General features: G+C 37.9%; 1 protein-coding gene across 11 annotated transcripts in view; it reads right to left on the reverse strand.

The window, feature by feature from the left end:
* KIDINS220 (kinase D interacting substrate 220) overlaps positions 1-14,258 on the reverse strand; it is a 90,174-nt gene that overhangs the window by 45,775 nt on the left and 30,141 nt on the right. For all 11 annotated transcript variants that reach the window (XM_061154779.1, XM_061154782.1, XM_061154774.1 and 8 more), the window contains 11 exons: positions 13,115-13,292; positions 9,831-9,995; positions 8,728-8,907; positions 7,501-7,666; positions 5,690-5,841; positions 5,244-5,533; positions 3,967-4,107; positions 2,860-3,103; positions 2,603-2,691; positions 1,002-1,146; positions 145-307 (listed from right to left, as the gene is read on the reverse strand). In XM_061154779.1, coding sequence (XP_061010762.1) covers positions 145-307; positions 1,002-1,146; positions 2,603-2,691; positions 2,860-3,103; positions 3,967-4,107; positions 5,244-5,533; positions 5,690-5,841; positions 7,501-7,666; positions 8,728-8,907; positions 9,831-9,995; positions 13,115-13,292 — 1,913 coding nt within the window. The remainder of the gene's footprint in view (positions 1-144; positions 308-1,001; positions 1,147-2,602; positions 2,692-2,859; positions 3,104-3,966; positions 4,108-5,243; positions 5,534-5,689; positions 5,842-7,500; positions 7,667-8,727; positions 8,908-9,830; positions 9,996-13,114; positions 13,293-14,258) is intronic.

Consider the following 14,258-nt stretch of genomic DNA (forward strand, 5'->3'; position numbering starts at 1 on the left):
TTACTAATGAGAATGATTAAACTCAGAACTCTACATTTTATACATATTATTTTGCATTCATTTTGCTTTGTATGCATTAACTTTTTTCTTAAGAGTCAACTCAATTTAAAACAAATTTAAATATAAAGAGGTAAGATAAAGTACCTTTCATAGATGGTTTTTAATGTCATTTGATCTGGGATGCCTTCAGTCTCTTCCAAATACAATATGAGCCATGAAGTTCTGTACGGCCACTGCTCAGTTAGATTGATCCAGCTAGCAAGCCTATCCCAGTTGAAGCTTATCTGATTGGCTCTCAGTAATCGTCCTTTAAAGAATACAAAAACATTCTAGAATTAATAGGTGTGTAATGTTATGTTAAGCCAACCATTCTGTATATCCACAAATAACCAACTTTCAGTGTTTTTGAATTTGCCACTTAACTTACACTACAAATTCATACCTAATATTTATATGGCTGCTGGGAGAGGACCAGGGGAATGAGTATAGAGTTTCAGTTTAATGGAATGAAATGCATTATGGAGATGGATGGTGGTGAAGGTTACACAAATAGTGAAAGCATTTAATACCACCCAAATGGACGCTGGTTAAGATGGTAAATTTTATGTGTATATCATTTAACACACTAAAAAAAAGAAAAAGTATGTAATTTGAAAATTAAAGCAGAATAGCAGCATGTAAAAATCTGAACTTCAACATTTTAAAGAATAAATTAATTATAGTCATACAAATAAGCATAAAATTATTTTTATACAAAGAGAAAAATTAAACCTGAGGTGAAATTTTTAAAATCACATTTTAAAATAATAGTAGACAACTGATTGTCAATTTTCACTATCGAAACTAACACTGGTTTTATTAGACACACAATGCAAAATAAAACTGGTGTTCAGCGGTGTAAACCTATAAACACAGTCCATCCTTTTGTTTCTGGAAGTGAATTGCTCTGTTAATGTTGCACCTTATTGTCTACCACACAACACTAAGACAATGAAACCCACCTGTCACAGAAACAATGTTAAGCAGTCTTCTCATGGTCTGCGGACTTATGTCACTGAACCAGTCCTCCGTAACCAGCAGTTTTGTGAGGTCGAAGGACATCTGCCGGGTTATTGTGCGCTGCATCTGCCTTCTTCGGTAAGTGTCCTGAAAACGGGGTACCGTCAGTGAGAACGAACCCTCACTTCAACCCTGAGAACTTGAGGCTTTTTTGAGAAGTTAATACATGTCTATGTCAACAACAAAAACAATCCAAAATTTCAGTCAAAGAGGAAGATGAAATAGAAACAAAAAGTATTATTACTCCTCCCTGAAGTAGAATATGTACTGAACTCTATAAAGTAAGTATTTCCAGCAAATGCATCAGAGACTATGGTTTAGCTTTGGGTGTACCTGATTTATAGTTGTACAATCAGAGAAAGCCCAATGCCTTGAAAACTACAAATAAGCTGAACTGTATAAAGAAAATTCAATTCAAACTCTTATGGCAGCTCAGTATCTACAGGAACCCTGATAATAAAGCAAGTAACCCCTTGCCCAGATTTAAGGATTCAGCATTTTGATTTTTAGGTTATTTTCAAATGTGACAACTACTGAAAGGGCACAGCTGCTGTATCCTCATGTCTAGTAAGAATGAAAGGCTCTCTACTGGGCGGGATGGGTGGGGGTCCCATCCAATCAGGAGAAGCAGGCACAACGAGGGTGGTTCTCATCTAAGGTCATGAGACAAGGGAACCCAACAGTCCAGGCTCCCAGGACAGAAATTCTAAATGGCAACTCATATCCCACTTTTAATTTAGAGCTGTCAATTATCCTTCATAATATTATTTCTGCATCCATACTTGAACATGGTAAAGGCATAAGATCAAAATACCTGAAAATAGTTTTTAAAATGTAAACTGTCCCAATTAAAGATTTGCAAACTGTGGGGGCCGGGTGGGTAGTGGGAAATATCACTGATGCTAGACCAAGTTTGCCATCCATAAGCAGCACTGTTAGCATCACTTAGCTGCAAAGGTACATCTCCTATCTTATAATAGCCCCAGTTCTTTACAAAAGGCTCCTAGGATAGGGCAGGGCAGGGAAACTACAGTGTCTACAGGAGACAACCAACAGACTGGGAAAGGCACACAAGGTCACTTTGTGGGGATAGGAAAAAAGAGCGCACACCTCACAAACATTAGGGCAGGAGGTCAGCCAATGGGACAACACAGCAAAGACTGGTTCTCACACCACAAGCCTCTCCCCTTTACAGTTGTGGTGACAATGGGCCCTGGGACAAGCACAACCTGTCCTGCAATGAACCCAGCGGTTCTCTGCCCCCAGTGACATCATCTGGGAAGCTGTCAAATCTCACTCTCAGAGGTTCTGATTCAACCGGTCTGGAGTGGGACCTGGACTGAGAGCAGGCTGGGAGAGACTGGGCACTCCTGTATAATTTACAGTTATTATGGCTCTAGATTCAGACATTCCCTGAAAAACCACCAAGGATAAAATGTACTTTATGAGCTCAATGCAGTATTTATTAAATATTAAGTGGCCTCACCTTGGTTTTACTTAAACAGCAACAATATAAACAAGCTCAAAACACACACTATCTTACCCGTCTATTAAGGGCTGTCTTGCTACCAAGTTTTGTCATCTCTCCAAGGCTGTTTTGTGAAACTCTTCTGTCAGCATCTTCCTGCATCCCTAAAAGAGTTTATCAAGAAAGCACCATTTGTCCTGAAACTCTGCTGTAAATGATACTTAAAGAGTCATGAGAAATTCAAACAATACTTTTCAAGGTAAGAGGAGATGCAAAATGAAAAACTACAGAACCACTTCAAACCCAAAGTACCCAAGGAACTTGATCTTTACCTGCATTATCTGAGCATGGAACATCTCCATTAGTTGTTGAAGTCACAAGAAATTTTCTTGCACTGCTTAGTCCCCGACTGTTGAGGAAAACGGGCAGATGAACTATATTGCGCATGTAGTCATGCCCATTGATATTTGAGTCACGAAGCACACTATTGAGGTTCTGATTAATTGCCTTTATGATAATATGTGGATCACTTGCAAAAATGGCGATGAATGGGCCTTTTGAAAACAGAACTCGGACCTGTGGTAGAAGAAATGTATAATCACAGTAAAAAACTTAAATTATCCAAAGTAACAAAACCTCTCTTCAAATTCTGTGTTAGCCTTTGTGACTACATTTTAAAAATAGCATTTCCTTCTCATTCAAATGTTATTCTATGTGAAAACAAATTTTCTTGAAGTCTCAATCTGGTTTTTCACTACCTGACAATTTTTCAACATTTGACAGTGATAGAATCTCCGAAGGAAACAACTGGTCCTGTCCTACTTTGAGACCCTCAGGATCTACATTAAGAAGTAAGATCCACAAACATGAAAAATACTCATGAAATACTCATGAGCAGACACGATGCACTGTACACACTGGTCTAGTAAAAGCAACACACATGAGAAACACTCATGAAGTGCTCATGAGCAGACACGGTGCACTGCACACACTCGTCTAGTAAGATCCACACACATGAGAAATACAAGCAGACACGGTGCACTGCACACGCTGGTCTCTGACCACAGGCACACACCGCTGTTTATACCAGACCTTGCAGAAAGCCACTGACCTTTCTTACTTTTTAACAAAAACTCCACAAATTCTGTGGTCTCCCCACCCCTATCTATATTCTAACCATAACCATCTGTACAGAAATGCTGGAGTCACACCCTGGACTTTAGAGACTCCCCCCATTCACGTTTCCCCTCACACTGCCATTAACCTAAAATTGGTTAAATGTACTTGGGATGAAACTTCTGCTGTTTCTGCATAAAACACACAGTTGTTTTTATAAAAGAAAAAATAGTATTCAAATTCCACTTAAGATATTCATGAAGCTGTTCCTCTCAGCTGCCACATATGTGACAGTTACAAGTTTCAAGATGGTTAAGACGTACAGTGTCCAGCATCTGGAGTACTTTGTCCTGCTCACAGGCATCTAATCCATCGATGATAACCACCAGCCTTGTCTGATTCTGAGTGAAGCTGTCAATGGTTTTTGCCATCCTGGCCATCAATTCCACTTCACACTTAAGAACCTGTGCAAAAGAAAGGATACACTGTGCTGAAGATACGAGAAACTTGAGTACCTTTCTTAAAGAGCCTGAAAGTCACCTACTGGAAGAAAAGAAACCCAAAGTGCTTGCTGCCAGCTGTGGTTCCATTTAGTGGAACTGTAGTGAATGTGTCACCATTTACAAAGTGCCTTCATCTAAATTAGAGCATTTCTTACAAAGAGGTAGACAATGTCATACACATTTTAAAAGGACAAACTTGGCTGAAGTGACTTATATGCCAAGATCACATGCTCTGAAGGTCAGAAAACAGATCAGAATGCAAATCCAAATGATCTACATGCCTCACCACAACTGGCTGCCAGATGGCATGTGACCTTGATCAAAGGAAGAGGCTGTGGATAACTGTATAAAGTCCTTTTTTACTCTAAAAAATACATTCCTATCTTCTATGTTTTGGTGGTTCAATTTGTCTACTCTACCAGGCTGCAGAGCAACCTAAACTATTAGGTAATAACTACCACCTGAGGGGTATCTGCTAACTCTGCTGTTGCTGTTTAGCTGCTAAGTTGTGTCCGACTCTGTGACCCCACGGACTGCAGCACATTAGGCTCCTCTGTCTTCCACTATCTCCTCAAGTTTGCTCAAATTCATATCCACTGAGTCGGTGATGCTATCTAACCATCTCATCCTCTGCCATCTCCTTCTCCTTTGCCTTCAATCTTTCCCAGCACCAGGCTATTTGCCAATGAATTGGTTCTTCGCATCAGGGGGCCAAAGTACTGAAGCTATAGTTAACTCTATGAGGATCTGGTAAAAGTCGGTTTTATAAAAAGATGTTCCTGTTATAACTTTTTCCACACTATACATGCATTTTTCATAGGAAAAATCTGGATTAAAACTAAAAACAAGTGCAATTCTCTAACAGTTAGAAAATAGACTCCCTAAAGCCCCAGTGATCATGGTCATGGGAGCATGTTTACATTAAGACTATTTTCTTTTTTTTTTTTTTCATTTTGGCCACACCACATGGTTTATATGGGATCTTAGTTCCCTGACCAGGGATCAAACCTGGGCCCTTGGCAGTGAAAGCAGAGTCCTAACCACTGGACCACCAGAGAATTCCCAGAATTATTTTCTAACAAGCAAGGAGTGCTTACTTTCATGAATCCTTCACTCTTCAGTTTGTGCAGTTTGGAGGCAGCATGATGGAGGCGTTTCCTTTGAGAATTCAAAAGTGAATCCAGCACCTGCCACCATGTTCGACAGTTGAGCACAAACGCCAACCCCACTATGGACGCAATTGATATGAGGACAGCATTCACTGTCATATGCTTGGGGTCAACTCTGAATATAGCCAGAAGAGTAATCCCAGCAATAATGCAGCCAAAGATGAAAAGAAAGATGACAAAAGATGGGAGACAACACGTTTTTTTCCATTTCTTTTTACCTGTAAAATACAACAAATGGATTTAACATCTCAAGCATCCAGAAAGTCCCAATCATTACAGTGACAGCATATGATGAACCTGATGTTCATGTTTCCATGCATTTTATCCATACCATCTTCAACCCCTCCATATACAGAAAGAAGAAAAGGTCCTACCCTGCGTATCTTCAGTCTTGAACACTCGGAAAAGCCTGGTTGCCAAAAAGCCAAACTCTCTTTCACAAGCATCCGAGAGGGTGGCGATCATTTCAGCCATTGAAGTTTCCCCACCTACGCTGGACAGTCTATTATAATCTGTAAACAAAAACCTTGGGGAAAGGGGAAAGAAAATGTTATGCCGCTTGGGGAAAGAGGAAAGAAAATGTTATGCCGCTACCTAAAGAAACAGTTTCAACATACATTATGTCTATCATGTAGCTGGGTGTTTCCTTCATGTCTCTGTCAAGACATTGTTTTTAAAATTCTATTTGTAATTACGTATCTTCCATTTCTAACAGCTTATATTCTTTTCTTAGGAAATCACAGTAACAAATGTTAAATTAGGAGAGTTATATGAAGCAATTCTGACTAAAAGCAGAAAAGGGAAAAGGTTACGACAGAACTTAGACAAAGGAGCCAGACATCTCCCAGATCTCATGACAACAATTCAACGCTGGTGCCCCACATTAGTCAGAAAGAGCCGCACAAAGAACATTTTGTAAACACCAACTGAAGAGATTAGAACCTTGAGAAAATAGTATAGTAATTAAGAACTTGATGCCATTTAAAAACTCAAGCTTCAGAATGTCCTATTTATAGCTTACTCATCTACCAGGGGTTGAGAAAGAAGTTATATTCTTTTCCTAGTTGTTCTGTGAAATAACTGAATTATTTGCATTTTGAGCCTCTGAATGGGTATTACTTCTGCATTAGTTCCTTTATTCCTTTCTACTGCTAAACTCTCAACTCAATCCTGTAGACAGGCATTGCTTTCAAAATACAATCCAGGATCACAGTGTACTCTATATATACTTGGTCTTAATTAAATTAATGCTATTTTAGTTGCTCTAACTTTTTAAAAGATAATGATCTCATTAACTTTAAATGCTTTTAATTTATGTAAAAATATCTTCCCCAACTTTTTATTCTACTCTGTATGCTTTATTTTTATGTTTTTCATTTTAACTTCTCGTATTAAATCCTTTTCTTAACACTTAATCCTATATACCATTTATTTACCTGTAAGATTTTATTTTTATCTTCCTCTCATAGTTCTGATGTCTTACCAGGTTTGGGCCATTCACTTTCAGCTTAACTTACACATATTTTATCTTACAATAATTTCTAAATTCTTAATCTTTGCATATTTAATTATTTTACTAATTTCTGTTGAATTTCTTTTGCTTTCAGTTCTTTAACCTTTTTTTCCATTTTACTTCCTCTGGGGCCCTCCAGATTTCCTTTACTCTTTGACTTACAAGTTTCTCATCTTTTCTGAACTGTTTGCTCATACCGTCCCTATTTGATATGATGATAACTTTAGAGGAGTGGGTACATACATATCCACAGATGAGGAAAGAACAGCTCGGAGCACATGCTGAGTTGCCAAGACCACACCCTGATGTCAAAAGGTTCCAGGACTCCAACCTAGACCCAGTACTCTTTACTGATTTGTCCAAAGGATGGCAACAGGTATCATAAGAGGGGAATGTGGGGCTTCACTCTTAAGAAAATTTGGCAAATCAAAGTTAAATATGATTTTTTATGAAAAGGTGTCTCTGATCCTGTAATGTACAAGAGGGAGATATAATATGAAGAGTTTTCCAAGTGATTTGACCAGGGCATGTTTGTTTTATTTCTCACATTAAAAAAGTTTAAGGGACCAATGTTTTTTTTGCTCCCTTAAGAAAACATGAGAAAAGATGCATTATCAACTTTGATTTGCTTCATTTTATTATAAGTTACTTCTGTCTAAGGGACCAACTCACCTCACAGGCAGAGCTTTAGTGGTTTGCTCTGGCAGCTCAGGTGGGTTCACAAACATCAATTTGAGGAGGAGCTCCAAGTAGCCGATATGTCTTGCCAATCTAGTACTGAGGACCCAGGCCCAATTCCAACTCTCTCCTTCCCTCCGTCCACCAAAGTAAATGACAACTAAAAGTCAAGGTTTTAAAAAAAATTATCCAGAACAATCATTAGTCAAGCAGCCTCTTTTCTGCAAACAGTCAAGTATCAAGTAGTGACAGACAGGCTTACATAATGTTCATGGTCCCTTGTTATTTCCTAACTAGTTCTCAAAGAATTCCTCAACTAATTAACCTTCCCCAACATACATCAGGAGCTTCCCAGGTGGAGCTTCCCAGGTGGAGCTAGTGGTAAAGAATCCACCTGCCAATGCAGGAGACGTAAGAGATCTGAGTTCAATCTCTGGGTCAGGAAGATCCCCTCGAGTAGGAAATGGCAACCCACTCCAGTATTCTTGCTGGGAAAATCCCATGGACAGAGGAGTCTGGTGGGCTACAGTCTACGGGGTCACAAAGAGTCAGACACGACTGAGCATCTGAGCAATAGCAAAAGCAAAAACATATTATCAGGTATGTGAAAAACAGAAAGTAAGTTGACTAAAATATGACATAATAGACACAATCAGAAGGATAATGCCTTAACCAAAGCATATCCTTTAGTTCAGATTCAAATGTTAAGAATGACTGGTTTTATCTCTACTTGTGACTGCTGAAGTTACCAACAGTAAACCTATTTCCTTTCTTGCAACTGAAGACACTCCTAAAAACAGGGATTATATATATTTATTACCTTACTTTTAGATAAAATAAAAATCACAGCCATGATCAAAATGATCAAGAGCATGCCATGATGTCTATGAAGATTTATTTTCAAAAAAGATTCAAATACAAATCATTAACATAAAAAAGGAAAAGTAATTTAAAGTTCTGCTTCAATATTAACAAGTAGTGCACTAGCTTTTAAAGTTTTGCCAGAAAAAAATAAGTAAATAAATAAATAAAGTTTTGCCAGGCAGGCTGGGGACAATGCTCCTCTAAGCCAACTTACAAAATAGCAAAAAATCAATCTTCTCACCAAAATAGGAAAACCACTTACAGACTTTAGAAGACAGACACAGATACAATTCTAAATAAAACAATGAGTTTTGGCATTCTCTACATTTTTGAAAAAGATAAAAGGCAAAGACTTACTAAAAAATATATACAGGACAGCCAAGAAGCTCAATGACACTGCAATTCCAAGATTTGGGTCTACTGTAAAAGCAAACAATAAACCAAGCCCTCCACAAAGCAGCAGGGTCAGAAACACCACAAGCCATGAAAACTGAAACAGAGGTTCAATCTGTTGTCCTGCAAAAGTTTTCATTTCATCTGAAAGAGAAATTAATAAGAAAACATTATTTGTTTAAAAAAATAAAACATTTTGAAAATTTCACATTTTCACTATAAACAATTACCTAGCTAGAATGTTGCTACTTAACCATGCTAACCAATGTTAGCTTTTGCTAAGAATCTCATTCCTTGGGGGCACATTTACCCTTGACCCTTGCCCTACCCACTCTCTTGCTTCCTACTGAAAATGCACAAAATCCTCTCTCATATATTCCCATCTGTCAAGGTTTTGTTGATATTTTTAGATTTGTATTAATGCAACCAACAAAGTATTGTTTCCATATATAAAACTAAAAATTATTACTTTGCTATGTGTCTTCAGAAAACATAGCACCACCATGCCTCTGCGACTCCTCATCCCTTCTCCCTCCAGTTACATTTGAGGATCACTGCTCTTAAAGGTGAGCCCAAATGAGCCAGAAACAAGTCATTCATTCCTACTACAAAACTTAGTTAAAAAAAGAAAAATTTACAGGTGATATTGAAACCCGTCCTTGAAGAAATGAGTAAGATTTTGCCAAGCAAAAGGAGTGGCGTCTCAGGTCAGAGGTGGGGGAAGATGTAGAGGAGCCACTCAGTAAGTGTGTCTGCGCCTACAAGAGCAAACAGCCATCTGAACATGCACAAGAGGTAGTGCTGGCAGGTGGGAGCACACAAGCTGACATGTCTGCAAAGGGCCCTGATTTAAGATACCTATAGGTTTAAGATATCTATAAACAGTGCAGGCAGGAAATCTGCTACAGAGGGGTTCTAATGCAGTTGGACCTTTGTTTTAGAAAGAGAACTCAAATGATTGGGTGGAGGATCAACCACATACCCATACATAAAACTCTATTTTTACTTAAAAAACACAAGAGAAAACCTTGTTATATATGCAGACACTTTATAAACAAGCCCTTTACCTTCTAGTTTCTTGAGTAAGAAGGATTTACCACTTCCCCACTGTGCATAAAGGCCCACACAAATGGGCGGCTGCATGGTAGGCTCACTGAGAATATCTGCCAGGGCACTGCTGTACAGATCGTAACCAAGCATGTCACCATCTGTCTCGGTAGGAGACAAGTGTCCTGTAATTATAAACACATGATACCCTAACATTAAAAAGAGACATTATTATTATAAAGGAGTATCAATTCTCATGTATTAATTGTTTACTCAAGTAAAGGAAAAAAAAGGTTGAAAGTGTTAGTTGCTCAGTCGTGTCTGATTCTCTGCAACCCCATGGACTATAGCCCATCAGGCTCCTCCGTCCATGGGATTCTCCAGGCAAGAATATGGAGTGGGTTGCCATTCCCTTCTCCAGGGGATCTTCCTGATTCAGGGATTGAACCCCAGTCTCCTGCTTTGCAGGCAGATTCTCTACTGTCTAAGCCACCAGGGTTAGACCTGTGTAAAAATAGGTTCAGAGATTAATAAGTTAATATCATATTTCACAGAACTTAAATACCTAATTACAAAAGGCATCATTATTATGTTCAACTGAGAGAAGAAGAAATGTTGCCAAATTATGACACAATGCTTTCTCACCCATCAATTATAAGACAAAGTCCAACTTCAAGGATACTAAAATGTGGAGTAAAGTATATTATAAAATCAATAAAAAGATTAAAACAGAAACTAGTCAATAGAAATCAATTTAATATGTACAGTATGAATAAAAATAAGGCTATAAAATGTTAGTTAAAAACACAAGAGATAAGCAGAGAAAAAAATTATTCTATGGTTCCAAACAGAAAGGGTCAATGACTAAACAATAGCAATTCTCCCCAAATTAATCAATCACTTTAAGGCAATCTCAATAAAAATCGATGAGAATATTCTGAAAAATTAAAAAGCAAGAATAGGTATGAAAAAAATTTAAAGACTACCAACAACTAGCTCTCTTTGGAGAAGAATCAAAATACATTCTAAAATGACAATAATTACAATACCATAGAACTCACACAGGATATTAATGTAAGTGGCATGTCTAATCAGTGGGGAAAGGATGAATTAGTAGGTGGTGTTGGGAGAAGTAAGCCATTCTTTTTTCTTCCCCCCTTCTTTTTAATGAAATTAAAACTCTACATCTCATACTTCAACAAAAATACGTTTCTGAAACAAAACATTAAACGTAAAGAGTAAAACTATAAAAGTACAAGAAAATATAAGACAAAAACCTTTAAAAATCTTTGTGTGGAAAAAGACCTTTCCTTCTCAATATAATTGCTGCAAGAAAAGGTCAGCAAACTACAGATTTATATACCTTTCAAATGGGGAATAAAAAAACTCCCATCACCATAAACAAAGAATAATCTATATAGCTGAATTCAGGATCAATATCCTTAAAAACACAAAAGTCAATTTTATTAAATAATTTTTTAAAAAAGAGGACAAAAGAATCAAACAGGAAACGAGCAAAACTGCAAATAGGCTATGAATGTTATTAAAAGATCTCAATCTCACTAATAATTTTACAATGGAAATTAAAATGAAACTTTTTTCTTATCAATCTGATTAGCAAAGGTTAATAAGAAAGCTGGAAATAGCCTCCAACTAATAAAAATAAATGGAAAAAAAAAAAAGGAAGCTGAAATATCCAGTGTTAGCAGGGTTGTAGGGAATTGCACAAACGCAGCCTAAGGAAGAAGAGATTGTTACAACCATTTTGGAAAGTCTATCAAAACTGAATACCCAGTGACTTGCCAGTTCTACTTCTGGAAGTTTATTCCAAGAAAATAATCCTAAAAATAAGAGTTAATGGATATTTGTACAAATATGTTCACTGAAGCACTAGCTTTTAATTGCAAAACAAACCAAGTATTTATCAATAAAGAACTGACCATACTATTAAAACTGATTGAAAGATTATACAACAATCATTTAAAACTTTTATAATACAGTATCTCAAGTGTTTTTTTAAGGCTATATATATATAGTATAAAACATTTTTAGAAATGTAAAGAATTTACAATTTGTACAAACAATGACAAATTAGGAATAAGGGACAACGGGAAGATTGCACTTTTTTCTACTATATTTGTGTTTTCATCCTTAAAATTTAATGTATGCATTACAAAACTTAATACAATAGAATCATACTTAAAATTTAAAAACAAGATGTAAATAAACAGCTAAACTGGAAGGTGGCAAGGGTCTACTCTCTCCTGTTGGTTTCTAGGACTAACATGTCTCTTTTTAATTTGAGTAGAAAATTGCTCCATATTTCAAAAGACCACATGTGAATGATTAGATTCTCATGTGCATCCTCTATAAGCAAAAACTACTTTAGTACAATATTCAAGGCATTATGCGAGGTGTTATGGAGGATACAAGAAGAAAGAATGCCTGCCCTGAATAACTTGGAATCTAGGAGAAAATTAGAAAAGAAACAAAATAAAAGGCCGTATGTAATAGGTATTTAAAAAGGATTATTAACACAGTGCTTAAGTACTCAAATGGTGCAAAAATTTCATCTGGTTAGGCAGATCAGTCCGGAGAAGGCAATGGCACCTCACTCCAGTACTCTTGCCTGGAAAATCCATGGATGGAGGAGCCTGGTGGGCTGCAGTCCATGGGGGTCACGAAGAGTTGGACACAACTGAGCAACTTCACTTTCACTTTTACGCATTGGAGAAGGAAATGGCAACCCACTCCAGTGTTCTTGCCTGGAGAATCCCAGGGATGGGGGAGCCTGGTGGGCTGCCATCTATGGGGTCACACAGGGTCGGACACAACTGAAGCGACTTAGCAGCAGCAGGCAGATCAGTCAAAAGGTCACTGAGAAGGAGACGGCTGACCCCAACCTTGGAGAGACAGGATTTTAACAAGAACATTCATGGGAATGGAGCGGGCACAACACAAGCAGAGGTTGAGAGCCACTCACTGAAAACAGAGCATGTTTGACCAAAGAACAAAGTCTACCTGAGAGAATAACAGGGGGAAGAGATTTTCAGAAGAGTAGGCTAGATTTTTGAAGGTTTTAAAAGCTACCATTGACTCTGAATGGTCTTAATTTAGAATGCTCCAATATAATGCAAAGGAACTCTAGACAGGAAGAAGTTACTTTTCTACAGCAAAGTAATAACATTTTCAACTTTTATAATCTCTGGTTAAGTGATAAACACAAAACTGCTGTCATTCTCTTAATTTTTTCATGGATGTTCATTTCTTAAAACCTCAGGCAGATACAAAACCCAATACTTACTGGCTCCAAATATTTGAGTTAAAATACTTTTCTGATGGCTACAATCAATATTGTAGGGAGTCTCGCCTGCTTTGTTGGGTCTATACAGTAACCGTCCATCTTTAGGGTTTCTTAAAAGGAGTTCTGCCAGTTTCCGACTCCTCCCACGAATAGCAATGTGCAGAGGGGTGTCTCCTTTCTGTAAACAGTGAAGGGACACTTGAACTTCCCCATTTCTCATGTACGTATATACAGAATAACATTTTCCATATCTCTACAAAATAAGAGAATATCCAAACTCTCCATATTTTTCATATGAGTTTTTATTTCTATCTCCCTTGCAATTTTCTTTCTCTAGTTCCCTCCCTAGCTTTTCTTGGGTATTCTTTCTCCCAGAGCCTCCAGAATGAAAGAGCACAAGGAACAGGTTTCCCCTGTGGCTTCCCACAGGCCCTGGATCCACTTCCATCATAGGTTAACGGTACTTCCATCTACCATTCAGATACTAACTGTCCACTGATGTCAACCGTCTTCCTCCACTAATTTATATTCTATTTCACAATGCTCTCGTCATTGGTCTACATAGCATCTCAGTCCATGTTGGTATTTCACTACTACGAGTGAACTTGTCTTTCCTCATGCTCTTGGTCACCATCATCGTCTTTCTCTACATTCCCTCCCTCAGAGTCCTCTCTGTTGTATCCACCCTTCTCTGCCTACTTACCACCTCTTTATTCCCTCAGCTTTAACTTCTCTCAAACATCAACCTGCCTTCTTCCCTTATTAGAATCTCCATCACTTTACTCTTCATATCCAGCACTAATGAAAACTATCATGTAAAAAAAAATTTAGTCTGCAAAGTATTCTCCACATTTTACTTTACAAACATCTCTTAAAGACAATGACCCAAAAGCTAACAAATGAAATTCTCAGTTCCCGCCCACTCTGGTCGCTCTAGAACCTTAAATGAAAATGATGTGCCACGTTCTTCCTGTGGCTTATCTTGATTCTTTCCTCTTGTTTCTCTGCAACAAGATCCACCCTAATGACATCATCCTTGCATGGTGCTCAATGCAGCTCAGCTCCCCATAACTGATCTGAGCCACAGAGGGCACCCAGGAAGCAACTTCTTTAACTGAGCCTGCCCACTCCTCAGCACGCTCTC

This window comes from Dama dama, chromosome 11 (genome assembly GCF_033118175.1).
Source record: "Dama dama isolate Ldn47 chromosome 11, ASM3311817v1, whole genome shotgun sequence".
NCBI lineage: Eukaryota > Metazoa > Chordata > Mammalia > Artiodactyla > Cervidae > Dama > Dama dama.